This window comes from Seriola aureovittata, chromosome 5 (assembly GCF_021018895.1).
Source record: "Seriola aureovittata isolate HTS-2021-v1 ecotype China chromosome 5, ASM2101889v1, whole genome shotgun sequence".
In the NCBI taxonomy this organism is placed as follows: domain Eukaryota; kingdom Metazoa; phylum Chordata; class Actinopteri; order Carangiformes; family Carangidae; genus Seriola; species Seriola aureovittata.
This window is the reverse complement of record NC_079368.1, coordinates 29,944,963-29,972,893: the sequence shown is the minus strand read 5'-3', so window position 1 is coordinate 29,972,893 and position 27,931 is coordinate 29,944,963. Positions and strand designations below refer to the sequence as shown.

Genomic DNA, 27,931 nt, shown 5'->3' with positions numbered 1-27,931 from the left:
ACACACACACACACACACACAACACACACACACATGCACGTACCACCATCTTGTTTCACTGACCCCCGGTGGTTTAACTCCTCAGTGCTGCAGTGATGTCACAGCGTACTCCAGGGTGTGTCAGTACACTGTGACATCACAGGTGGGAGGAGCTACAGGTGAAACCAACATGAAACTTTCGTCCAGAGAGAAACACCTTCTCTTTATTTTGGCGTAACGTCTCTTTCTGAACCGTCACGAATGTAGTTTGAGATCCAGGTTTGTGTGTGTGCGTGCGTGTCTGTGTGTGTGTTCGTGTGTGTGTGCGTGTGTGTGCGTGTGTGTGTGTGCGTGTGTGTGTGTGTCTGTGTGTGTCTGTGTGCGTGTGTGTGTGTTTAAGGCTCGTCGATCTCAGCAGCAGGTTGACAGTCTGCAGGCTGAGAACCAGAGTCTGCAGCTCCACCTGGAGGACAGTCAGAGACACTGCAGGCAGCTGGAGGACAGAGCCAGGACACACACACAGGTCAGTGTCTTCAGTGTGTTAACCCTCTGACGCCACCATGAGACTTTTTCACTTGTTCATTCCTTTGTGTTTTTCCTAATGAAATGGTTTTTGCTGCACAGATCCAGAGTCAGCTCAACCTCAGCTGATTATATATGTCACTCAGTAAAGACTCAGTTCAGTAGAATGGAGGTTAACAGCCCGGGACACAAGAAGAAACTAAAGCCGCACCTTGAATCTTTCCTTACTTTACAGATAAAAGCTGTAAACCAGAATAAAGAAGGAAAACTTCCACACAGACAGTTACACATGTGTTGGGATTGAAGTTTCTGTCTTTATCTGATCATGAGTTTATTCATAAGAAATATCTCTAATCTGTGACTGATCTCATCCTTCTGTCTGTTTCTGTCTCTACGATACTACTCCAGTGTTTCCTAACTTTTAATGTCTGTGTATCGCTGGAAGTCAGAGACTCACACGGACGAACAGGAGCTTGATGGAAAGATCTGATTCTGTAGTTTAAGCAGAAACAAGCGTCACGTCTTTATCTCAGATGGTCGAGGAGTGAAGACGCTCTGATGACAATGTGATATTTGGAAGCGTGTACTCCTAAATGTGACTCAATGTGTAAGTGTCTCTCTGTCTGTCTGCAGGACATGTCCGTCCAGCAGGAGGAGCTGTCTGTGCTGAGGACGGAGGCTCACGCTCTGAGAGACAGACAGGTGGAGAGCAGCAGACAGCAGGAGGAGCTGGAGGTGGAGCTACAGCAGCTGAGGGAGGAGCTAGCTAGACAGGTCACACTGGGACAGGTAACACTTAAACATCATTTAACAATTCTTCACAATCAACGCTGTTTATTTTGAACGTCACCTGTTGAAGGTGTTTACTGTGTGTGTGTGTGTGTGTGTGTGTGTGTGTGTGTGTGTGTGTGTGTGTGTGTGTGTGTGTGCAGCTGGAGCGGGGTGCTCTGCTGGCAGCTGTAGACAAAGAGAAACAGAGCACAGAGATCAGAGAGTGTCAGTTACAGGCGACCATCGACACACTGCAGGTCAGTGAACACACCTGGAGCTGCTGCACACACCTGAGTTTATAACACCTGAGTGTTTGTTTTGATTTATCTGAGTCAGAAACACTGGTCAAATCTTCACAAACTAAAACCTAAAAGAACCAAACCTCACGTCCATGTTGACTCGTTATTCTCTACAAACGACCGTCAGTCAGTTTATTCTGGTGTGTGTGTGTGTGTGTGTGTGTGTGTGTGTGTGTGTGTGTGTGTGTGTGTGTGTGTGTGTGTGTGCGTGCGTGTGTGTGTGTAGGATGAGAAATCATCTCTGCAGCAGATCACCCTCAGACTTCAAGCCCAGCTGGACCAGACCAGGACCCAGTATACAGAAACCAGGGACCACCTAGACCAGACCAGACTTCAGCTGGACCGGTTTACAGCGGCCATGTTGGATCCTCAGGAGGTTCAGAGTGGACCAGATGATCTGGATGAGGACAAGTACAGGTACCACTACTACAGTACTACTACAGTACTACTTCTGACTCAACTACTACTATTTAAAACAACATGCCATTGTTTTCTGTGCACTCGTCTCATTTAAAAACACACGCTCTCTCTTTTCCCTGCAGTCCGTCTGTTCAGTCACATGTTCTGGTTTCATGTGTCCAGGTTTCTTTCTGCCTCCAACACAGTTTGTTCTACAAATTACAATGTTGTATTTGAGTGGTTTAAATCCAGCAGGTGCTGTTGGAGGACGTGGACTTCAGACTACATACACTTTATAATAATGACAGAACAACAAGGAAGTTCAGAATAGATTATGTCAACAGAGTTAAAACATCTTCATGCCTCATCTAATGTACGAAAGAAAATGTCAAGTCAACTTTATTTTGAGAGACAGCTTGAGCTGATCAAAGTGCTGTACAGAGTTAAAGCAAATGTATAAAGTACAGAAACACCTGAAAGCAGGTAAATATTCTGTCAGAGAGAAACAATAATATACTAACAAGGAGCAGGTACTCAGTATGAACAAGGCAATGGACTAGAAGCCTAGTGAGCTCAGAAGACCAGATTTGTCTTTAACCTAATGAAATAAAATGAAGCACAACACAGATGAACAGCTGAAATAAGTTTCAGAGCCTTTATATCAGGGGTCAGTCAACAGGTTCAACCATGGGCCTTAACACAGCTGTTTCTCTTTTAAAATAAAAGATAAAGTTGATTCATCAGTGGATTGTTTTAGGACTGTGTCTGAGGTCAGCTGTAGAAACACAAATGTCTCTGACTGAGTGATGAAGATACACCATTGGTCAGCCGGCTGAGTGGTGGAGTTTCCTCATTGGCCGTTGCTCTTGATGAAAATGATTGGGTGCGAACAGCTTCTGCCATGAGGGGCGTTTACAGGCTGTTGCCAACTCAGCTTCTTCTTCTCAGGATGTTTTCTGACTTTTACCGACTTCATCTTCACAAAATCACCTGGTGGCAAATCTACAACACTTCACATCCGTCCTGCCTTTCCTCCTGACCACGTCTGTGCTCGTGATTTTAGCACCGACAGGGAAACTGAAGCTGGTGAACTTGATGTCAAAATCATTTCCCTCGACGAGGATGGGATTCGAACCCACGCGTGCAGAGCACAATGGATTAGCAGTCCATCGCCTTAACCACTCGGCCACCTCGTCCGCTGGTGCTGGAAGTGTTGTCCCACAATTCATTGCACAGGGGATCAGTGGTGAAGTAGCTCCATCAAAACTAATGGAAACATTCAACATAGATCTTTTTCTGTGTGAGTTTTAATGTTGTAGTTTGATGATTGACAGCAAACACACTGTTTTAAAATCTGCTGCTCAAACAGTCAAATATACAGAGAGTGATGGAGGAGCAGAACCAGAGATGAAGACTGACCTGGAGCAGGTCACAGGGGAATTAGCTCAAATGGTAGAGCGCTCGCTTAGCATGCGAGAGGTAGCGGGATCGATGCCCGCATTCTCCACAGACTTTTAACCCTTTACTCTCTGGTGCAGAGCAGAGACATTCATCCTGACGTCGGTGTCCAGAGGAGAGAACTGACACCAGGAGTCAGGACTGTATTCACACAGACGTCTGCCCTGCGTTCAGGGTTGTTTCATCAACCAGTCACACTATGAAATATGATCCAGGAAGTCCTGTTGGAGGAACAGCTTTATGTGTTTACAAGCTTGTTGTTATCCAGTAGAAATACAGTGTTCATCAGGAATGTTCCCACTCTGAACAGGGACACAGATTTACCACAGGAGTACAGTGGGCTCTAAAAGTCAGACTCAGTATTTTATCACACATCTCACTGCCTTTAAAGCCTCTCCACCAAACCTCACTTATTTTCTACAGAGTTAAAAGACAAAACTCTTTCTGCTGCTCTGAGCTGCAAACTTTTCTCTGTGCTGTGAGCAACATGGAGGGGGCGGAGACAAGCCCAGAACAGGAAGTGACACACACAGGGGAATTAGCTCAAATGGTAGAGCGCTCGCTTAGCATGCGAGAGGTAGCGGGATCGATGCCCGCATTCTCCACAGACTTTTAACCCTTTACTCTCTGCACTGTCTGATGTGAGTGAAGACACCAGTGTGACACTGAAATATGATCCAGGACGTCTGGTTGGAGGAACAGCTGTGTGTGTGTAACAGTGTCTGACTCACATGTAAGTCCAGGCTGACGACCTGTCACTGCAGAGACTCAGCGATCTCCTCTCTCACCACTGCTACGTCTGGAGAGCTGTTTCTTCAATGTGCAACAGAAACAGACTGATCAGATGTGTGGAGAGAGGATGAGGAGGCTGCAACCTTCCTCACGTTACCACATGAAACAGACACAGCTGTCAGATCTTTTACTGAGCAGTCTCCTTTAACTCCTGCTGAACCCGTCCAGCTGCACTCTCTCTACATACAGACCCTTTACAAAAAAATTACAATATCATGGAAAAGTTGTTTAATTTCCATAATTCCATTCAAAAAGTTAAACTTTCATAGATTATACATTCAGGGCCCACAATTTTTAACGATTACAAGTATTTATTTGTTTATTTTTACATAATTTGGGCTTCCAGCTGATAAAACCCACAAAAACAGGAATTCAAAAAGTTAGAATACTGTGAAGAAATCAGCCCAAACTTTGCAGAGCATGAATGTTTTAAACTGAGTGTCACACACTAATCATCTACTAAACTCAAAGCACCTGCACAGGTTTCCCCAGGTGTCATTAAATTGCTTCAGTTTGGTTCAATATGGGGAAGACTGCAGACATGACAACTGGCCAGAAGACCATCATTGATACCCTCCATAGGATGGGTAAGCCACAACAGTTCATAGCTAAGGAGGCTGGCTGTTCCCAGAGTGCTGTGTCCAAGCATATCAACGGAAAGTCTAGTGGAAGGGCAAAATGTGGCATGTGATTCCTTCTGCTCTGGATCTGTATGGAGATGCAGATTTCATCTTCCAGCAGGACCTGGCTCCTGCCCAAACCGCCAGAAGCACCAAAACCTGGTTTGATGTTCATGCCATCACAGTGCTTGACTGGCCAGCCAACTCGCCGGACCTAAACCCCACTGAGAATCTATGGGGTATTCTCAAGAGGAAAATGAGGGGCACCAGACCCAACAACAAAGAAGAGCTGACAGCAAACATCAAGGAAATCTGGGCTTCCATAACTCCCAGGCAATGCCACGTCGCATCGAGGCAGTGATTAAGGCAGAGGGATTCCCAACCAAGTATTGAAGATTGACATATCGTTTTGAAAGTACCATATTTTGATTGATTTGATGTGATCCTAATTTCTTTCTTTTTTCTTTTTTTTTCCTGCAAAAACTGAGAAGTAAATGGTGATTTCTTCATGTGGGTTTTATGAGCTGGAAGCCCAAATTATGTAAAAATAAACAAATACTTGAAATCGTTTAAATTGTGGGCCTTGACTCTATGATCTATGAAAGTTTAACTTTTTGAATGGAATTATGGAAATTAAACAACTTTTCCATGATATTGTAATTTTTTGGAAAGGGTCTGTATTTCAGTTAGTAGCTGTAGTTCACTGTTAGATTCTCTGCTCTCACATCAGACAGTGCAGAGAGTAAAGGGTTAAAAGTCTGTGGAGAATGCGGGCATCGATCCCGCTACCTCTCGCATGCTAAGCGAGCGCTCTACCATTTGAGCTAATTCCCCTGTGACCTGCTGCAGGTCAGTCTTCATCTCTCCTTCTGCTCCTCCATCACTCTCTGTATATTTGACTGTTTGAGCAGCAGATTTTAAAACAGTGTGTTTGCTGTCAATCATCAAACTACAACATTAAGAAAAGATCCATGTTGAATGTTTCCATTAGTTTTGATGGAGCTGCTTCACCACTTAAAAATCAAACTCTCTGCAACTCTTAAAGTTTGTAAAAACCCTTGGCTTCAATTCCCTCAGAGAAAAGCAGTTAAAGTCTTAACTTTCATTTACAAACATCTTGAATATTTTCCTGCTGCTGTCGACAGTCGGAGTCGTTATAACTTCATGTTTGTGTGTTGTGTTCTGTCACATTATATCACAGCAGTGGTGTGACTGAGTTCTGCACTGTCACTACTGCCAAGCTCCACTGGCCAGGAAGCTCAGGCTCCGTCCACACCGCTACGTTTTTGTTTTAAACGTCATTTCTTTTCCTACATTTCCTCCTCCAGTCCACACGACTCGGTCCTGTTCCCCGTCAGTCCTATGAGTCCTGAACTCATGTTGTCCAGAAGTGTGGAGCAGCTGTACCGGACCCTCCAGCAGACCAGGACCAGCACGGAGCAGCTCCAACGAGACCTCCACCACAGCCGAGAACAGATAGCCAGGCTGCAGACCCAGCTAGCCCAAGACCAGGACCACATAGCCCAGCTAGAAGCCCGACTCGAGGCCCAGGACCAGGTGGCCCAAAGTGTGGAGAGGGATGAGGAGTCAGACTGGAGACTGAAGGAGGAGCTACAGAGGTCTCACAGCAGAAACAGACTCATTCATCAGAACCTGGTCAGTATCAGCTGAGTCCAGACCACAACCTGATCCTGAATCTGCTAGATTTATTGTTTTCAGTGATATTTCTGTTCGTTCGTCAGTTTAGACTGACATGAGACGATCTGCAGTGTGAGCAGTCTGATCAAGTCTTTGTCCTTCTGTTTGTGATTCATCTGGATTTCTTGTGCTGCAGGAGTCGCAGTTGGAGCAGAGTCGTCTGCAGCTTCAGGACGTCCAGCAGCACAGAGACACTCTGCTGCAGCAGGTTCCAGAAACAAACACACCCAAACCTTTTCCAGCTCATGTCCCACTTGAAAATATCAAAAATGTTAGTGGCCCAAATCTGAACCAGTAACAACGTGGAGGCCAAACAAAACGTTGTAAGAGAAGTTTTTATTTTAATTATAATAACGTTCAAACATTCAGGACTGAACTGAAGCAGGAAAACCTCTTTTAAAACATTGAAAAATATTTTTTATTATTTTATATAATTACATCTTTTCACTTAAATTGTCCTGTTTTTCAAATGATTTTTCGGCTCACTCAGCACCTTGCACCGTTGGCAGAAGGTGGATATTAATTAAAAGTTAATTAGTTGGGCAAATTAATGGTTTAAATATAAACCAGTTTGGACTCCACAAGGTTTTTTAGCCACATTTAGAATCTGAAAAAAAAAAGTTCACATTAGATCCACATGTGAATTTTTTTTGAATTCTGACTTTTCACATTAAGGCCACATGAGTAAAAAACTTTTTTAGTTAAGAAAAAAATCACTTCAGGGCCACACGCGAAATATAGTTTTTTTCAAAGAAAGAAGAATTCAAATGGCCCTGATCCTCTTCCGTAGTTTTTCAACAGGACGAAGGACGAAGGCTCCGTGTCTTTAACACAGCACAGATTTCTCCGCATGAAGTGAAAGTTATTTATAACAGCAGCTCTGTGTCTCGGTCCAGCTGCGTTCACTGAGCGACGGTCACCAGAGGAGCCTCGGGCGCCTGAACAGGAAACTCCGGCAGCTCAGCAGGTTCATGTGTGACTCTGACAAGCTGACGGCAGAACAGATGACGTCGACCATCGAACAGCTGAGAGCTCTGAACCACACGGTGGAGCTGCTGCACACACAGGTAACACACACACACACACACACCTGCAGATTTTCTAACATGTAAGTAACATGTTTCCTGAAACAGTAGTAATGTGTGTGTGTGTGTGTTTGTCAGAAAACTGTGGACGAGCTCGATGGCAGCTCTCACCCGGCTGAACACACACACACAGTGGAGGAGCTGAGGGCCGAGCTGGCCGAAGCTCAGAGACACACACACAGACTGAGACAGCAGCTGGACCAGATCCGGACCAGGACTCGGTCCAGGACAGGGATCAGGACCAGAGAGGGAGGACAGTGGTGCTACGTACCTCCTGCACACAGTGTGAGACTTTTCTTCCTTTTATTTCACACTTCTCATCGACAACATTTCGTCCCCTTTGATTCAGAATTAACAGAAGAGAAAAACTCAGTCACAGGATCCTGTTTGCTTAAACCAAAGCTAAATTCATTTTCTGTGTTTTTGAATCAAGTTTTGTGATTTTATTCACAGTAAAGATGGTTTATCAGTCGCTGTAAGTGTTTGACAGAAATGACCAACAAGATTTCATTTTCTGGTTTCTGTAAATTAGGCTTAAGCTTTAACACAAAGTTAAGTTTTCAAATAAATAAAATAACCAACCAGAATCACCACAATATGTCTTTAGGAGTAATTTTTTTCATTGTTATATGTGAATAACTTTTAGTCTTGAAGAAGTAAAATAATCCAATAATTTACAAGACAAAATAAAATTGTGTTTAAATGAAACAGTTTGTATTTTTCTGTGTTGTACAATTTTTTTTATTTAAATTAAAGAAAATTTAACTGACTAAAATTTGTTTGTTTTAATAATAATAACTATTTATAAAACACCTTTGCTGTCTTGTATCACAGGTGCAAAGTTCTGTACAAACATAAAACAATGAAAGACACAGAAGAGTTAGCAAGGCAGAAGGTAGAAACCAAAGGAATTAAAAGCTGCTTTATACAAGTATGTTTCAGTTGCGTTTCAAACAGGGGCCTGATCTCCTCGAGCTTTGAGTCACCTCTGGCTTTTAGCCGAGACTTCAGGACAGAGTTTAACTCGAGGATCTGAGGCAGCGCTTGGTCGTAAGGGGAGAGCAGGTCTGAGACATAAGAAGGTGCCAAACCGCACAGAGCCTTAAAGTCATTAAAAGTATTTCAAATCAACCCTAAAAGGCACAATGACAGTTTAAAATGGGTGTAATAGGATCACATTGTTTGGAACCAGTCGGGAGTCAGGCTGCAGCATTTTGTACGAGTTGCGGAGAGATTTGTGGGAGAGACATGTAAACAGGGAGTTGCAGTGATCAAGACGGGATGAGATGAATGTGTTAATGACCTTCTCCAGATCCGTCAGGACAGAAAGCAGAATGAATTCACAGAAACTAAAACTCTGTCTATCTCCCTCAGGCTCCCAGTCTGGCTTCTCAGGGGACTCAGGATTCTGGTTTGGGGCTGCAGTTCCTCAGATCTCCTGACAGGGGGCGACAGCAGGACAGACCTCCTGCAGGAGGAGGGTACTGGGTCTACATACCCCCAACACACACCGACTCTGACACAGGTACACACACACTGACAGGTTTGTAAAGGTGTTCAGGTGTGTTCAGGTGTGTTCAGGTGTGCTCAGACTCTGATGTGTCTTCTGTCCAGCAGCAGCTGCTGAGTGGAGGGACAGCGGAGGAGGCAGTGATGCTGACAGGAGCTCCAGAGGACGGACTCCTCCTCCTCCTCCTGACCCAGCTGCAGGTCTCTCTGCTGGGCTCTCTGACGGTCACACCCCCCTGGTTGGACCCGCCTGGTTGCTGTGTGGTTCACCTGCAGCTGTTGTTTACAGTCCTCCAGCAGGGGGCTCTGCTCTGCACTGTAACATCCCAGAGCACCAAGACAGGGTCAGTGTCTGCAGCCTGAACCAAGATCTGCTCCTGGTCTCACACAGTCTCATGGTGTTAGCTGTGTGATGTTTACATGGAGCATGAGGAACCTGGTTATTCACCAGAATCCAGACAGAATCCAGGTTTCTGATCAGGTGTGTTGATCAGAAACTTGGTTTCTATCCAGGTTCATCGATATAACTAGGAAAGTAAAAGAGTCTGAGAGAGCAGCCGGCCTACATTCACAGATATTAAAGATGTACACATGTCCTGTGTGTGTGTGTGTGTGTGTGTGTGTGTGTGTGTGTGTGTGTGTGTGTGTGTGTGTGTGTGTGTGTGTGTGTGTGTGTGTGTGTCAGCAGGGGGAAAAGTGTGTGTGTGAGTGTGTGCACAGAGACGCAGAGAGACTGGAGGAAGAGAGGAAGAAACTACGACTGGAAACCAAAAAGTTTCGACACACACTGAGACGACACAGGTAACACACTGAGACACACACAGTGAGACACACACTGAGATGACACACACTGAGACACACACAGAGACACACAGTGAGACACACAGTGAGACACACTGAGACGACACAGGTAACACACTGAGACACACACTGAGATGACACACACTGAGACACACACTGAGATGACACACACTGAGACACACACTGAGACACACACAGAGACACACAGTGAGACACACTGAGACGACACAGGTAACACAGTGAGACACACACTGAGATGACACATACTGAGACACACACAGACACTCATACTGAGATACACACAGTGAGACACACAGTGAGACACACACAGAGACGCACACAGAGACAAAGGTAAGCACAGTTAGCATCTTCTCAAATGTCTATAAGGATAAAATGAAGTGATGACATTCATATCCAAATGCATTGGCAAAACAACTGCGAGGTGGTGATTCTAGTTTTAATTACTAAACTACTTGTTCAGTCAGTTAATGATACTCAATCCTGTAATTCTGACTCTTAGACCCAAAAACATCTGTGAAACATCTAAAACCAAAAACTACCAGACATATAAAAACAGCAGTGGTAACACATTTTCTTGATTTTTGATGTGTGTGTGTGTGTGTGTGTGTGTGTGTGTGTGTGTGTGTGTGTGTGTGTGTGTGTGTGTGTGTGCGCCCGCAGGAGTGTGGTGCAGGTGTGTGATGAGGTGGAGTGTGTGGAGGAAACTCTGCTGAAGAGACGAGCTGAACTGCGTCAGGCTGACCAACTGTTGCTGGAGGCTCAGAGCTGCATACACACCACCAGAGACAAGGTACACACACACACACACACACACACACACACACACACACACACACACACCTCTCTAAGGTCCAGCCTCTGTGTGTGTCTCTTCCAGGCCAGCTTAGCTCAGTGGGAGGCAGATGAGTTCCAGCGCAGAGCTCAGGACAGTGCCTCCTGTCTGCTGGAGGCCAAGCAGCACGTCAGGTAAACTCTCAGACTGACCTCTGACCTCCAGACTCGGATCCAGCATAAGGTTTGATTTAGTGATCCTTTGTCATGTATGTGTCACATGTATGAACTGATGTCTCAGAGAGCTGCAGGAGGAGGTGGGGGATCTTAGGAGGAGGAGGGAGAAGGAGGAGCTCACTCTGAGGGAGGTGAAGGAGGCGCTGAGGAGCAGAGATCAGGAGCTCCAACAGCTCGGAACAAAAACACACTCAGCTACAGACAGGTAGAGTTGAAGACGCTGAGGCGATGGTGGAGCTGTCATTATAAATGTCCCTCATGTTACAGAGCAGAGAGCAAGACACTTCATTTCTTCATTGTCAGGTTTTTTTTTTAAATTTTAACTAAAAAGTCACAAAAATATATAAAAAAATACAGATTTAAACCAGGCAATGTTTGACAGTGAGTAACTTAACTAAACTTTACTAAACTAAACTAGGATAAGACAAGCTAAGCTAAAATAAACTAAACTAAGATTTGATAAACTAAGATAATCTAAACCAAACTAAACTATGTCACAGTAAAAGCTCTTATGAATCAGAACAGCTTTTTTCAAGGACTTTTATTGTGAAGAGGATGGAGGTTCGTCCACTCATCCACACAGACAAATTATCTGTTCATCCATTCATTCAGTAATTTGTCCAGTCAACCCATCATCCATCAATCAATCATCCACTCAAATCAATAATCTGTTCATTCTAACCAACCAAACTAAACGTTAAAATTTAACGTGTGTGTGTGTGTGTGTGTGTGTGTGTGTGTGTGTGTGTGTGTGTGTGTGTGTGTGTGTGTGTGTGGTGTGTGTGTGTGTGTGTGTGTGTGTGTAGCCTAAAGAATGTGCTGTCAGACTGTCAGGAGGCCCAGAAGTGTCTGGACTCGGTCAACAGTCAGGTAACCTCACATCTAAAACGATGTTTGTCTGATCCTTTAATTAAAATATAATAACAGTGACTCTAACGAAGGAAATGACTTTAAAGACACTGGTTCTCTGTGCAGGTGGAGCAGCAGGAGCAGAGGTTGGTTCAGAGGAGGGAGGAGCATCAGGCGGCTCTGAACAGAGTGAGGGAGGTCAGAGAGGAGGAGCAACGACTGCAGAGCACAGCCAAGGTGAGGAGGAGGAGGAGGAGGAGGAGGAGGAGGAAGAGGAGGAGGAGGAGGAGGAAGAGGAGGAGGAGGAGGAGACGGGAACCTCTGTCTGCTGTCGATCTCTTTGGAGCCCCTGATGTCCTGATTGATTATCTTATGTGTGACAGACACATAGACAGAGAAAGAGACAGACACACAGACAGAGAAAGAGACAGACAGACAGACAGACAGACAGACAGACACACACACAGACAGAGAGATAGACAGACAGAGAAAGAAACAGACAGACAGAGAAAGAAACACACAGACAGAGAAAGAGACAGACGGACAGAGAGAGAGACAGACAGACAGACATACACACAGACAGAGAGAGAGACAGACAGACAGACAGACATACACACAGACAGAGAAAGAGACAGACAGACAGACAGACAGACAGACAGAGAAAGAAACAGACAGATACACAGACAGAGAAAGAGACAGACAGACACACAGACAGACAGAGAAAGAGACAGACAGACAGACAGACACACAGACAGACAGAGAAAGCGATAGACAGACAGACAGACAGACAGACAGAGAAAGAGACAGACAGACAGAGAGAGAGACAGACAGACAGACACACAGACAGACACACACACAGACAGACAGAGAAAGAGACAGACAGACAGACAGACAGACAGACAGACAGACAGACAGAGAAAGAAACAGACAGATACACAGACAGAGAAAGAGACAGACAGACATACACACAGACAGACAGAGAAAGAGACAGACAGACACACAGACAGACAGAGAAAGCGATAGACAGACAGACAGACAGAGAAAGAGACAGACAGACAGAGAGAGACAGACAGACAGAGAAAGAGACAGACAGACACACAGACAGACACACACACAGACAGACAGAGAAAGAGACAGACAGACAGACAGACAGACAGACAGAAAACATGAAACTGTTTCAGCTCCATCGGCAGGTTTAATGAAAACAGTGGAAACTGTGTGTAGGAGCTGTTGGAGCAGCAGGAGGAGCTGTTGATTCAGAAGAGGTCTACTGTTTCAGCTCTGAGAGAGGAGGAGCAGAAACTCCTCTCACTGCAGTCTGAAGTCAGCACACACAGAGCAGGTAACAGAACACACACACACACACACACACACACAGACACACACACACACACACACACACAAACACACACACACACACACACACACACACACACACACACACACACAGACACACACACACACACACACACACACACACACAGGGAGGGAAGTTGGGTTGTATGTATTGATATACATGTATATAAAACACTCTCTGTTGTCGTTCCAAAATGTTTGAGGACAGTTTTCTGAGCAGGTTTTTGCAGTGATGAATCGTCTGTGTGTCTGAGTCCAGAGCTGAAACAGGTTCTTCAGGAGCTGTTCTTAGAGCAGCAGGCGCTGGAGGAAGTGAAAACCAAACGCACCCAGGTTCTCCAGCGGCTCCACAAGAAGAAGGATGAACTGGACAGAACGAAGGAAGAGTTGGACAGGACGATGGATGAACTGGACAGGAAGCAGGACGAGGTGGACAGGATGAGAGACGAGTTGGACGGGATACTGGAGGAAGTGGCCAAGAGGAAGGACGAGGCGGAGAGGCAGCAGCAGGAGCTGGACAGGAAGATGGATGAACTGGACAAAATGCAGGACAAAGTGGACAGGAAGAGGGGGGAGCTGACTGTGCTGCTACAGGAAGTTGAGTCCCACAGGAAAGAGGTGGAGTTATGTCTCAAAAACACAAAACAACAGCGAACAGAACTGCAGGTAAAATCTGAATTCATATTATTTATTCCTCCTGCAGCTTCATTAGAAAACAAAGTGTTTTCCTCCATTTATCTAAAGTTTCCCACAGTTTCACATTTTCCTATAAGTCAACTAAAATCTAACTATTGTGTCAAACAGACAATGTAACACAAGTGCTTTACAGAATCAAGGCAAGAAAAACAAACTATACTTAAAGGGTAGGTCATGAGTTTGCTGACCACAGGGCTTCAGGGAGGCTGTTCCACAGACGTGGACCATAGTAATAAAAAGAAGCAGAGTTTCCAATAATAAATGACAGCTGAATAAACATTTGCTTGTCTTTAAATGAAACAGCTCTTTCAAGGAAATTCCTCTAGAAAATCTGAAATGAACTCAACACAGCTAACAGCAAAGACAGTCCCACTACGTTGTCAATATTTTCCATGCGATTAGAAACTTAGGAAATAACAGACCTGTAAATAACTCCGTTGTCAGCAGGTCAACTAAAGGTGCAAAAATGTCAAATTTCTGTTTATGTGTGATGCAGCAAAACCAAAACAATGCAATGCAACACATAAGGATTAAAATACATGTTTCATTGGATTTAAATGGATCTCTGACAGTTTTCCGTTCATACAGTTTTAGGATTTCTCTTTAAATCAGCAACATTTAAACTACTCTACACTTTCTAACTATTATATCCATAAAATAAATTTTTTAATGAACGCAAAGCAAGAATCTGCAAAAAAGGAAAAATACTATGGAGTCAGAAAATCACAGTGTGTTCATCCGCTATCAACCAATTTAATACACCCTTCTTTAAATAGTTTTTGCATACTTGCAAGTAGCTATAAATGTAAACATATACATTATGTGATTATAAGTGTATATGTATGTGCAGAATACATATATGTCTACTTTTCCAAATAAAAACTAAAATAGACAAAAGACTGAGGGGAGATGATGTTTGCAGGAGCTGCAGGAGGAGCTGAGGAGGAGAGGGGAGGAGAGAAGCAACCTGCAGGAGCAGTGTAAACACCTCGAGGCCAGACGGAGGCACGCCGACCGGTACATACTCACGTACAGTACATGCAGTATTATGTATTAAACATTCTGTCTGTATAAATGTATTAATCAATGTATTTGGATGTAACAAATAAGAGATGAATAAGAATGTTCAGTTTCAAAAAACAGGGTCGTAAAAACCTGTGACACTGTGAAAAACTGTGGGTGGTGTTATCATGTGTTGTGTATTAACAGTTATTGTCCGGTAAATATAATATGCTATCAAAAGGTGGTGGAAAATATAAATATTAATGTGTTTCTGTTTTTCTGTGTGTGTGTGTGTGTGTGTGTGTGTGTGTGTCAGGTGTCTGTCAGTGGTTGAGGTGGAGCTTGCTAAAAAGAGGGAGGAGCACAACCAAGCCCAGCTTCTCAAAAAGGAAGTTGTCAGAGATACAACAGCGACTCGGGAGCAACTCAATGGTATGACATCATCAATAATACTATACTGTCAAAGGGTTATGGGTTTGAACCCCACCTGTGGCCATCCTGTGTTGAATTTTCATGTTCGTTCTATGCCTTACTTTTTATGCTTTAATTTACTATCACATTTTAAGATCTTTTTTTGCCTTACTATACTGTGACGTTTTTATGACTTTTTATGCCTTACTATACTATAACTTATTTTTGACGTTTTATGCCTTACTATACTGTGACGTTTTAATGACTTTTTATGCCTTATTATACTATGACGTTTTCATGACTTTTTATGCCTTACTATACTATGACTTATTTTTGACTTTTTATGCCTTACTATACTATGACGTTTTTATGACTTTTTATGCCCTACTATACTGTGACGTTTTTATGACTTTTTATGCCTTATTATACTATGACGTTTTTATGACTTTTTATGCCTTATTATACTATGACGTTTTTATGACTTTTTATGCCTTATTATACTATGACGTTTTTATGACTTTTTATGCCTTACTATACTATGACGTTTTTATGACTTTTTATGCCTTACTATACTATGACGTTTTTATGACTTTTTATGCCTTATTATACTATGACGTTTTTATGACTTTTTATGCCTTACTATACTGTGACGTTTTTATGACTTTTTATGCCTTATTATATTATGACGTTTTTATGAATTTTTATGCCTTACTATACTATGACGTTTTTTGCCTTACTATACTATGACTTTTTTTGCCTTACTATACTATGACTATTTTTTTGACTTTTTATGCCTTACTATACTATGACTTTTTTTTTTACTTTTTTTGCCTTACTATACTATGACTATTTTTTTGACTTTTTATGCCTTACTATACTATGACTTTTTTTGCCTTACTATACTATGACTATTTTTTTGACTTTTTATGCCTTACTATACTGTGACTTTTTTTTGTCTTACTATACTATGACTATTTTTTAGACTTTTTATGCCGTACTATACTATGACTTTTTTCTTACTTTTTTTACTATGACTTTTTTTGACTTTTTTGCCTCACTATACTATGACTTTTTTTGCGTTACTATACTATAACTTATTTTTCACTTTTTTCGCCTTACTATACTATTTTTTTGACTTTTTTTGCCTTACTATGCTATGACTATTTTTTTGACTTTTTATGCCTTACTATACTATGACGTTTTTATGACTTTTTATGCCTTACTATACTATGACGTTTTTATGACTTTTTATGCCTTATTATACTATGACGTTTTTATGACGTTTTTTGCCTTACTATACTATGACTTTTTTTGCCTTACTATACTATAACTTATTTTTGACTTTTTTTGCCTTACTATACTATTTTTTTGACTTTTTTTGCCTTACTATACTATGACTTTTTTTTTTACTTTTTTTGCCTTACTATACTATGACTATTTTTTTAACTTTTTATGCCTTACTATACTATGACTTTTTTTGCCTTACTATACTGTGACTTTTTTTTGTCTTACTATACTATGACTATTTTTTTGACTTTTTATGCCTTACTATACTATGACTTTTTTTTTTACTTGTTTTACTATGACTTTTTTTGACTTTTTTGCCTCACTATACTATGACTTTTTTTGCCTTACTATACTATGACTTTTTTTGCCTTACTATACTATAACTTATTTTTGACTTTTTTCGCCTTACTATACTATTTTTTTGACTTTTTTTGCCTTACTATACTATGACTATTTTTTTGACTTTTTATGCCTTACTATACTATGACTTTTTTTTGACTTTTTATGCCTTACTATACTATAACTTATTTTTGACTTTTTATGCCTTACTATACTATGACGTTTTTTGCCTTACTATACTATGACTTTTTTTGCCTTATTATACTATAACTTATTTTTGACTTTTTATGCCTTACTATACTATAACTTATTTTTGACTTTTTAAGCCTTACTATACTATGACGTTTTTATGACTTTTTATGCCTTACTATACTATAACTTATTTTTGACTTTTTAAGCCTTACTATACTATGACGTTTTTATGACTTTTTATGCCTTACTATACTATAACTTATTTTTGACTTTTTAAGCCTTACTATACTATGACGTTTTTATGACTTTTTATGACTTATCATATTATGACGTTTTTATGACTTTTTATGCCTTATTATACTATGACGTTTTTATGACTTTTTATGCCCTACTATACTATGACGTTTTTATGACTTTTTAGGCCTTACTATACTATAACTTTTTATGCCTTACTATACTGTGACGTTTTTATGACTTTTTATGCCTTATTATACAATGACGTTTTTATGACTTTTTATGCCTTACTATATTATGACGTTTTTATGACTTTTTATGCCTTATTATACTATGACGTTTTTATGACTTTTTATGCCTTACTATACTGTGACGTTTTTATGACTTTTTATGCCTTATTATATTATGACGTTTTTATGAATTTTTATGCCTTACTATACTATGACTTATTTTTGACTTTTTATGCCTTACTATACTATGACAATTTTATGACTTTTTATGCCCTACTATACTGTGACGTTTTTATGACTTTTTATGACTTACTATACTATGAGGTTTTTATGACTTTTTATGCCTTACTGTACTATGACGTATTTATGACTTTTTATGCCTTATTATACAATGACGTTTTTATGACTTTTTATGCCTTACTATACTATGACGTTTTTATGACTTTTTATGCCTTATTATACTATGACGTTTTTATGACTTTTTAGGCCTTACTATACTATAACTTTTTATGCCTTACTATACTGTGACGTTTTTATGACTTTTTATGCCTTATTATACAATGACGTTTTTATGACTTTTTATGCCTTACTATACTATGACGTTTTTATGACTTTTTGTGCCCTACTATACTATGAAGTTTTTATGACTTTTTTGCCCTACTATACTGTGACGTTTTAATGACTTTTTATGCCTTATTATACTATGACGTTTTCATGAATTTTTATGCCTTACTATACTATGACTTATTTTTGACTTTTTATGCCCTACTATACTGTGACGTTTTTATGACTTTTTATGACTTACTATACTATGAGGTTTTTATGACTTTTTATGCCTTATTATACTATGACGTTTTCATGAATTTTTATGCCTTACTATACTATGACGTATTTATGACTTTTTATGCCTTATTATACAATGACGTTTTTATGACTTTTTATGCCTTACTATACTATGACGTTTTTATGACTTTTTATGCCTTATTATACTATGACGTTTTTATGACTTTTTAGGCTTACTATACTATAACTTTTTATGCCTTACTATACTGTGACGTTTTTATGACTTTTTATGCCTTATTATACAATGACGTTTTTATGACTTTTTATGCCTTACTATACTATGACGTTTTTATGACTTTTTGTGCCCTACTATACTATGAAGTTTTTATGACTTTTTTGCCCTACTATACTGTGACGTTTTAATGACTTTTTATGCCTTATTATACTATGACGTTTTCATGAATTTTTATGCCTTACTATACTATGACTTATTTTTGACTTTTTATGCCCTACTATACTGTGACGTTTTTATGACTTTTTATGACTTACTATACTATGAGGTTTTAATGACTTTTTATGCCTTATTATACTATGACGTTTTCATGAATTTTTATGCCTTACTATACTATGACAATTTTATGACTTTTTATGCCTTATTATACTATGACGTTTTTATGACTTTTTATGCCTTACTATACTATGGACGTTTTTATGACTTTTTATGCCTTACTATACTATGACGTTTTTTGCCTTACTATACTATGACTTTTTTTGCCTTACTATACTATAACTTATTTTTGACTTTTTTTGCCTTACTATACTATTTTTTTGACTTTTTTTGCCTTACTATACTATGACTTTTTTTTTGACTTTTTTTGCCTTACTATACTATGACTATTTTTTTGACTTTTTATGCCTTACTATACTATGACTTTTTTTGCCTTACTATACTATGACTATTTTTTAGACTTTTTATGCCGTACTATACTATGACTTTTTTTTTACTTTTTATACCTTACTATACTGTGACGTTTTTATGACTTTTTATGCTTTACTATACTATAACTTATTTTTGACTTTTTAAGCCTTACTATACTATGACGTTTTTATGACTTTTTATGCCTTACTATACTATAACTTATTTTTGACTTTTTAAGCCTTACTGTACTATGACTTTTTTTGCCTTACTATACTATAACTTATTTTTGACTTTTTATGCCTTACTATACTATAACTTATTTTTGACTTTTTAAGCCTTACTATACTATGACGTTTTTATGACTTTTTATGACTTATCATATTATGACGTTTTTATGACTTTTTATGCCTATAATACTATGACGTTTTTATGACTTTTTATGCCCTACTATACTATGACGTTTTTATGACTTTTTAGGCCTTACTATACTATAACTTTTTTTGCCTTACTATACTATGACGTTTTTATGACTTTTTGTGCCCTACTATACTATGAAGTTTTTATGACTTTTTTGCCCTACTATACTGTGACGTTTTAATGACTTTTTATGCCTTATTATACTATGACGTTTTCATGACTTTTTATGCCTTACTATACTATGACTTATTTTTGACTTTTTATGCCTTACTATACTATGACAATTTTATGACTTTTTATGCCCTACTATACTGTGACGTTTTTATAACTTTTTATGCCTTACTATACTATGACTTTTTATGCCTTACTGTACTATGACGTTTTTATGACTTTTTATGCCCTACTATACTGTGACGTTTTTATAACTTTTTATGCCTTATTATACAATGACGTTTTTATGACTTTTTATGCCTTACTATACTATGACGTTTTTATGACTTTTTATGCCTTACTATACTATGACGTTTTTATGACTTTTTATGCCTTACTATACTATGGACGTTTTGATGACTTTTTATGCCTTACTATACTATGGACGTTTTTATGACTTTTTATGCCTTATTATACTATGACGTTTTTATGACGTTTTTTGCCTTACTATACTATGACTTTTTTTGCCTTACTATACTATAACTTATTTTTGACTTTTTTTGCCTTACTATACTATTTTTTTGACTTTTTTTGCCTTACTATACTATGACTTTTTTTTTGACTTTTTTTGCCTTACTATACTATGACTATTTTTTTGACTTTTTATGCCTTACTATACTATGACTTTTTTTGCCTTACTATACTGTGACTTTTTTTTGTCTTACTATACTATGACTATTTTTTAGACTTTTTATGCCTTACTATACTATGACTTTTTTTTTACTTGTTTTACTATGACTTTTTTTGACTTTTTTGCCTCACTATACTATGACTTTTTTTGCCTTACTATACTATGACTTTTTTTGCCTTACTATACTATAACTTATTTTTGACTTTTTTCGCCTTACTATACTATTTTTTTGACTTTTTTTGCCTTACTATACTATGACTATTTTTTTGACTTTTTATGCCTTACTATACTATGACTTTTTTTGCCTTACTATACTGTGACTTTTTTTTGTCTTACTATACTATGACTTTTTTTTGACTTTTTTTACTATGACTTTTTTTGACTTTTTTTGCCTTACTATACTATGACTATTTTTTTTAAACTTTTTATGCCTTACTATACTATGACTTTTTTTGCCTTACTATACTATGACTATTTTTTTGACTTACTATACTATGACTTTTTTTGCCTTACTATACTGTGACTTTTTTTGCCTTACTTTACTATTACTATTTTTTTGACTTTTTATGCCTTACTATACTATGACTTTTTTTGACTTTTTTGCCTTACTATACTATGACTATTTTTTTAACTTTTTATGCCTTACTATACTATGACTTTTTTTTGCCTTACTATACTGTGACTTTTTTTGCCTTACTATACTATAACTTATTTTTGACTTTTTATGCCTTACTATACTATGACGTTTTTTGCCTTACTATACTATAACTTATTTTTGACTTTTTATGCCTTACTATACTGTGACGTTTTTATGACTTTTTATGCTTTACTATACTATAACTTATTTTTGACTTTTTGTGCCTTACTATACTATGACGTTTTTATGACGTTTTTAGCCTTACTATACTATAACTTTTTTTGCCTTACTATACTATGACGTTTTTATGACTTTTTGTGCCCTACTATACTATGAAGTTTTTATGACTTTTTTGCCCTACTATACTGTGACGTTTTAATGACTTTTTATGCCTTACTATACTATGACTTATTTTTGACTTTTTATGCCTTACTATACTATGACAATTTTATGACTTTTTATGCCCTACTATACTATGACGTTTTTATGACTTTTTATGCCTTACTATACTATGACGTTTTTATGACTTTTTATGCCCTACTATACTGTGACGTTTTTATAACTTTTTATGCCTTATTATACAATGACGTTTTTATGACTTTTTATGCCTTATTATACAATGACGTTTTTATGACTTTTTATGCCTTACTATACTATGACGTTTTTATGACTTTTTAGGCCTTATTATACTATGACGTTTTTATGACTTTTTTTGCCTTACTATACTATAACTTATTTTTGACTTTTTTCGCCTTACTATACTATTTTTTTGACTTTTTTTGCCTTACTATACTATGACTTTTTTTTTGACTTTTTTTGCCTTACTATACTATGACTATTTTTTTGACTTTTTATGCCTTACTATACTATGACTTTTTTTGCCTTACTATACTGTGACTTTTTTTTGTCTTACTATACTATGACTATTTTTTAGACTTTTTTTGCCTTACTATACTATAATTTATTTTTGACTTTTTATGCCTTACTATACTATGACGTTTTTATGCCTTATTATACTATGACTTTTTATGCCTTACTATACTGTAACTTATTTTTCACTTTTTATGCCTTACTATACTACGACGTTTTTATGACTTTTTATGCCTTACTATACTTCGACGTTTTTATGACTTTTTATGCCTTACTATACTATGACGTTTTTATGACTTTTTTTTGCCTTACTATACTATGACGTTTTTATGACTTGTTTTGCCTGACAATACTATGACTTTTTGTTTTAGTTTTTATGCCTTTCTATACTATTAGCTTTTATGCCTTACTATACTATAACGTTTTTATGACTTTTTATGCCTTACTATAATATGTCGTTTTTATGTCTCACTATACTATGATATTTTTTTGACTCATTATGCCTGACATTTCTTTGACTTTTTATTCTGTAATATACTATGACGTTTTTTTTTATTTTTCATGCCTTTCTATACTATGATATTTTTAATCTTCATTATGCCTTACTATATAATGTTGTTTTTATGCCTGTCACGGCCTCCAAACCAAGGCTCAAAAGGGATTGGAGGCTTTAACATATGCAAGAAGGAGACCAGACAAGAATAACGTTTCAACCAATCTTTATTGAAATAATCCCCAAAATATTCTCAGTTTACCAACATAAAAACCATGGGAAACAAAAGGACAGGAGACTCCGGCCAAAATAAACAAAAGAAGGTAAAATACTGGGCCAATCACGCAGTGGGCCTTCGCTCCCAGCGCCCCCTACTAAACTACCCAAACCCAACATAACCTAAAACAAAAGACGAATAACATGACTACTGGTAATCTCCAGCCCAAATTAATATAAACTAAAATAACAAAACCCCACCACACCTAAATGTGCGTGGAGGAACAAGCCCAGCTTGGAGAAGGAAGAAAGGGCAAAGAACCCTCACTGCAGGTACAGTTGTCTGTGTGTGTGTCTCCTTTCCCGTCTCTGTACTCTCCGCTTCTCTTATCCCCTCCCTCTGTCCCTAATGCTTATTGCACCCAGGTGTGCACCAGGCAGAGGGAACTGGGAGAAAAGAGTAGCAGCAAGAGAGGACAGGACACCACACATACAGGGTGAACGTGACAATGCCTTACTATACTATGTTTTTTTTTACTTTTTTTGCCCTACTATACTATGTCGTTTTTATGACTTTTCATTCCTTACTATACTATGATTTTTTGGGGGGTTTTTATGCCTTACTACACTATGACTATTTTTTTGACTTTTTATGCCTTATTATACTATGACTATTTATGCCCTACTATACTATGACTTTTTTAAAACTTTTTTTGCCTTACTATACTATGACTTTTTTTTTTACTTTTTTTGACTTACTATACTATGACTATTTTTTTGACTTTTTTTGCCTTACTATACTGTGACTTTTTTTGCCTTACTATACTATGACTATTTTTTTGACTTTTTTTGCCTTACTATACTATGACTTTTTTTTGGCTTACTATACTATGACTTTTTTTTTTTAACTTTTTTTGCCTTACTATACTGTGACTTTTTTTTGCCTTACTATACTATGACTATTTTTTTTACTTTTTATGCCTTACTATACTATGACTTTTTTTTTAACTTTTTTTGCCTTCCTATACTATGACTTTTTTTTGCCTTACTATACTATGACTATTTTTTTGACTTTTTTTGCCTTACTGTACTATGACTATTTTTTTTGACTTTTTATGCCTTATTATACTATGACTATTTATGCCCTACTATACTATGACTTTTTTTTGCCTTACTGTACTATGACTTTTTTTGCCTTACTATACTATGACTTTTTTTGACTTTTTTTGCCTTACTATACTATGACTATTTTTTTGACTTTTTTTGCCTTACTATACTATGACTATTTTTTTTACTTTTTTTGACTTACTATACTATTTTTTGCCTTACTATACTATGACTTTTTTTTTACTTTTTTTGCCTTCCTATACTATGACTTTTTTTTTACTTTTTTTGCCTTCCTATACTATGACTATTTTTCTGACTTTTTTTTGCCTTACTATACTATGACTTTTTTTTGCCTTACTATACTATGACTTTTTTTTTACTTTTTTTAGCCTTACTATACTATGACTTTTTTTGCCTTACTATACTATGACTTTTTTTTACTTTTTTTGCCCTACTATACTATGACTATTTTTTTGACTTTTTATGCCTTATTATACTATTACTATTTATGCCCTACTATACTATGACTTTTTTTTGCCTTACTATACTGTGACTTTTTTTTTGCCTTACTATACTATGACTATTTTTTGCCTTGCTATACTATGACTTTTTTTGACTTTTTTGCCTTACTATACTATGACTATTTTTTTGACTTTTTATGCCTTACTATACTATGACTTTTTTTTGCCTTACTATACTGTGATTTTTTTGCCTTACTATACTATGACTTTTTTTGCCTTCCTATACTGTGACTTTTTTTTGCCTTACTATACTATGACTATTTTTTGCCTTACTATTACTATGACTTTTTTTGACTTTTTTTGCCTTACTATACTATGACTATTTTTTTGACTTTTTTTGCCTTACTATACTGTGACTTTTTTTGCCTTACTATACTATGACTTTTTTTGCCTTACTATACTGTGACTTTTTTTGCCTTACTATACTATGACTATTTTTTTGCCTTACTATACTATGACTTTTTTTTGCCTTACTATACTATGACTTTTTTTTTTACTTTTTTTCCTTACTATACTATGACTATTTTTTTGACTTTTTTTGCCTTACTATACTATGACTATTTTTTTACTTTTTTTACTATGACTTTTTTTGACTTTTTTGCCTTACTATACTATGACTATTTTTTTGACTTTTTATGCCTTACTATACTATGACTTTTTTTGCCTTACTATACTGTGACTTTTTTTGCCTTACTATACTATGACTTTTTTTGCCTTCCTATACTGTGACTTTTTTTTGCCTTACTATACTATGACTATTTTTTGCCTTACTATACTATGACTTTTTTTGACTTTTTTGCCTTACTATACTATGACTATTTTTTTGACTTTTTTTGCCTTACTATACTGTGACTTTTTTTGCCTTACTATACTATGACTTTTTTTGCCTTACTATACTGTGACTTTTTTTGCCTTACTATACTATGACTATTTTTTTGCCTTACTATACTATGACTTTTTTTTGCCTTACTATACTATGACTTTTTTTTTTACTTTTTTTCCTTACTATACTATGACTATTTTTTTGACTTTTTTTGCCTTACTATACTATGACTATTTTTTTACTTTTTTTACTATGACTTTTTGTGACTTTTTTGCCTTACTATACTATGACTATTTTTAACTTTTTATGCCTTACTATACTATGACTTTTTTTGCCTTACTATAATGTGACTTTTTTTTTGCCTTACTATACTATGACTTTTTTTGCCTTCCTATACTGTGACTTTTTTTTGCCTTACTATACTATGACTATTTTTTGCCTTACTATACTATGACTTTTTTTGACTTTTTTGCCTTACTATACTATGACTATTTTTCTGACTTTTTTTTGCCTTACTATACTATGACTTTTTTTTGCCTTACTATACTATGACTTTTTTTTTACTTTTTTTAGCCTTACTATACTATGACTTTTTTTTGCCTTACTATACTATGACTTTTTTTTTACTTTTTTTGCCCTACTATACTATGACTATTTTTTTGACTTTTTATGCCTTATTATACTATTACTATTTATGCCCTACTATACTATGACTTTTTTTGCCTTACTATACTGTGACTTTTTTTTTGCCTTACTATACTATGACTATTTTTTGCCTTGCTATACTATGACTTTTTTTGACTTTTTTGCCTTACTATACTATGACTATTTTTTTGACTTTTTATGCCTTACTATACTATGACTTTTTTTGCCTTACTATACTGTGACTTTTTTTGCCTTACTATACTATGACTTTTTTTGCCTTCCTATACTGTGACTTTTTTTTGCCTTACTATACTATGACTATTTTTTGCCTTACTATACTATGACTTTTTTTGACTTTTTTGCCTTACTATACTATGACTATTTTTTTGACTTTTTTTGCCTTACTATACTGTGACTTTTTTTGCCTTACTATACTATGACTTTTTTTGCCTTACTATACTGTGACTTTTTTTGCCTTACTATACTATGACTATTTTTTTGCCTTACTATACTATGACTTTTTTTGCCTTACTATACTATGACTTTTTTTTTTACTTTTTTTCCTTACTATACTATGACTATTTTTTTGACTTTTTTTGCCTTACTATACTATGACTATTTTTTTACTTTTTTTACTATGACTTTTTGTGACTTTTTTGCCTTACTATACTATGACTATTTTTAACTTTTTATGCCTTACTATACTATGACTTTTTTTGCCTTACTATAATGTGACTTTTGTTTTGCCTTACTATACTATGACTATTTTTTGCCTTACTATACTATGACTTTTTTTTGCCTTACTATACTATGACTTTTTTTTTTTTACTTTTTTTGCCTTACTATACTGTGACTTTTTTTTTGCCTTACTATACTATGACTATTTTTTTGACTTTTTATGCCTTACTATACTGTGACTTTTTTTGCCTTACTATACTATGACTTTTTTTTTTACTTTTTTTGCCTTCCTATACTATGACTTTTTTTTTACTTTTTTTGCCTTCCTATACTATGACTATTTTTTTTAACTTTTTTTTGCCTTACTATACTATGACTTTTTTTACCTTACTATACTATGACTTTTTTTTTTACTTTTTTTTGCCTTACTATACTATGACTTTTTTTTGCCTTACTATAGAATGACTTTTTTTTTACTTTTTTTTGCCTTACTATACTATGACTATTTTTTTGACTTTTTTTGCCCTACTATACTATGACTATTTTTTTCACTTTTTATGCCTTATTATACTATGACTATTTATGCCCTACTATACTATGACTTTTTATACCTTACTATACTATGACTTTTTTTGCCTTACTATACTGTGACTATTTTTTGCCTTACTATACTATGACTTTTTTTTACTTTTTTGCCTTACTATACTATGACTATTTTTTTTTACTTTTTATGCCTTACTATACTATGACTTTTTTTTTTTACTTTTTTTGCCTTACTATACTGTGACTTTTTCTTGCCTTACTATACTATGACTTTTTTTTTTACTTTTTTTGCCTTACTATACTGTGACTTTTTCTTGCCATACTATACTATGACTTTTTTTTTTTAACTTTTTTTGCCTTACTATACTGTGACTTTTTTTGCCTTACTATACTATGACTTTTTTTTTATACTTTTTTTGCCTTACTATACTGTGACTTTTTTTTGCCTTACTATACTATGACTTTTTTTTTTACTTTTTTTGCCTTACTATACTATGACTTTTTTTTTTTACTTTTTTTGCCTTACTATACTATGACTTTTTTTTTTTACTTTTTTTGCCTTACTATACTATGACTTTTTTTTTTTTACTTTTTTTGCCTTACTATACTATGACTTTTTTTGCCTTACTATACTATGACTTTTTTTTTTTTTTTTTTGCCTTACTATACTATGACTTTTTTTGCCTTACTATACTATGACTTTTTTTTTTTTTTTTTTGCCTTACTATACTATGACTATTTTTTGCCTTACTATACTATGACTTTTTTTGCCTTACTATACTATGACTTTTTTTTTTTAATTTTTTTGCCTTACTATACTATTACTATTTTTTGCCTTACTATACTAAGACTTTTTTTTTGCCTTACTATACTATGACTT

At 36.5% G+C, this 27,931-nt stretch overlaps 1 protein-coding gene, 1 long non-coding RNA gene and 4 other non-coding genes across 6 annotated transcripts in view; 3 read left to right on the top strand and 3 right to left on the bottom strand.

Annotated features, from left to right (window-relative positions):
* cntrl (centriolin) overlaps positions 1–27,931 on the top strand; it is a 52,151-nt gene that overhangs the window by 8,115 nt on the left and 16,105 nt on the right. The window contains exons 6-25 of the mRNA XM_056375871.1: positions 380–502; positions 1,135–1,290; positions 1,434–1,529; positions 1,798–1,988; positions 6,169–6,496; positions 6,675–6,746; positions 7,435–7,605; positions 7,702–7,908; positions 8,998–9,148; positions 9,238–9,476; positions 9,821–9,933; positions 10,615–10,744; positions 10,832–10,920; positions 11,027–11,167; positions 11,769–11,832; positions 11,938–12,048; positions 13,036–13,153; positions 13,427–13,833; positions 14,786–14,880; positions 15,182–15,297. Coding sequence (XP_056231846.1) covers positions 380–502; positions 1,135–1,290; positions 1,434–1,529; positions 1,798–1,988; positions 6,169–6,496; positions 6,675–6,746; positions 7,435–7,605; positions 7,702–7,908; positions 8,998–9,148; positions 9,238–9,476; positions 9,821–9,933; positions 10,615–10,744; positions 10,832–10,920; positions 11,027–11,167; positions 11,769–11,832; positions 11,938–12,048; positions 13,036–13,153; positions 13,427–13,833; positions 14,786–14,880; positions 15,182–15,297 — 3,118 coding nt within the window. The remainder of the gene's footprint in view (positions 1–379; positions 503–1,134; positions 1,291–1,433; positions 1,530–1,797; positions 1,989–6,168; positions 6,497–6,674; positions 6,747–7,434; positions 7,606–7,701; positions 7,909–8,997; positions 9,149–9,237; positions 9,477–9,820; positions 9,934–10,614; positions 10,745–10,831; positions 10,921–11,026; positions 11,168–11,768; positions 11,833–11,937; positions 12,049–13,035; positions 13,154–13,426; positions 13,834–14,785; positions 14,881–15,181; positions 15,298–27,931) is intronic.
* trnas-gcu (transfer RNA serine (anticodon GCU)) lies at positions 3,085–3,166 on the bottom strand. Its single transcript has one exon. It is a non-coding gene; the product is annotated as a tRNA-Ser (tRNA).
* On the top strand, positions 3,405–3,477 carry trnaa-agc (transfer RNA alanine (anticodon AGC)). The gene has a single exon. It is a non-coding gene; the product is annotated as a tRNA-Ala (tRNA).
* trnaa-agc (transfer RNA alanine (anticodon AGC)) lies at positions 3,961–4,033 on the top strand. Its single transcript has one exon. It is a non-coding gene; the product is annotated as a tRNA-Ala (tRNA).
* trnaa-agc (transfer RNA alanine (anticodon AGC)) lies at positions 5,602–5,674 on the bottom strand. Its single transcript has one exon. It is a non-coding gene; the product is annotated as a tRNA-Ala (tRNA).
* LOC130169406 (uncharacterized) lies at positions 23,354–26,831 on the bottom strand. The gene is made up of 2 exons (XR_008827833.1): positions 26,774–26,831; positions 23,354–23,944 (listed from the first exon to the last, which is right to left on the bottom strand). It is a non-coding gene; the product is annotated as an uncharacterized LOC130169406 (long non-coding RNA).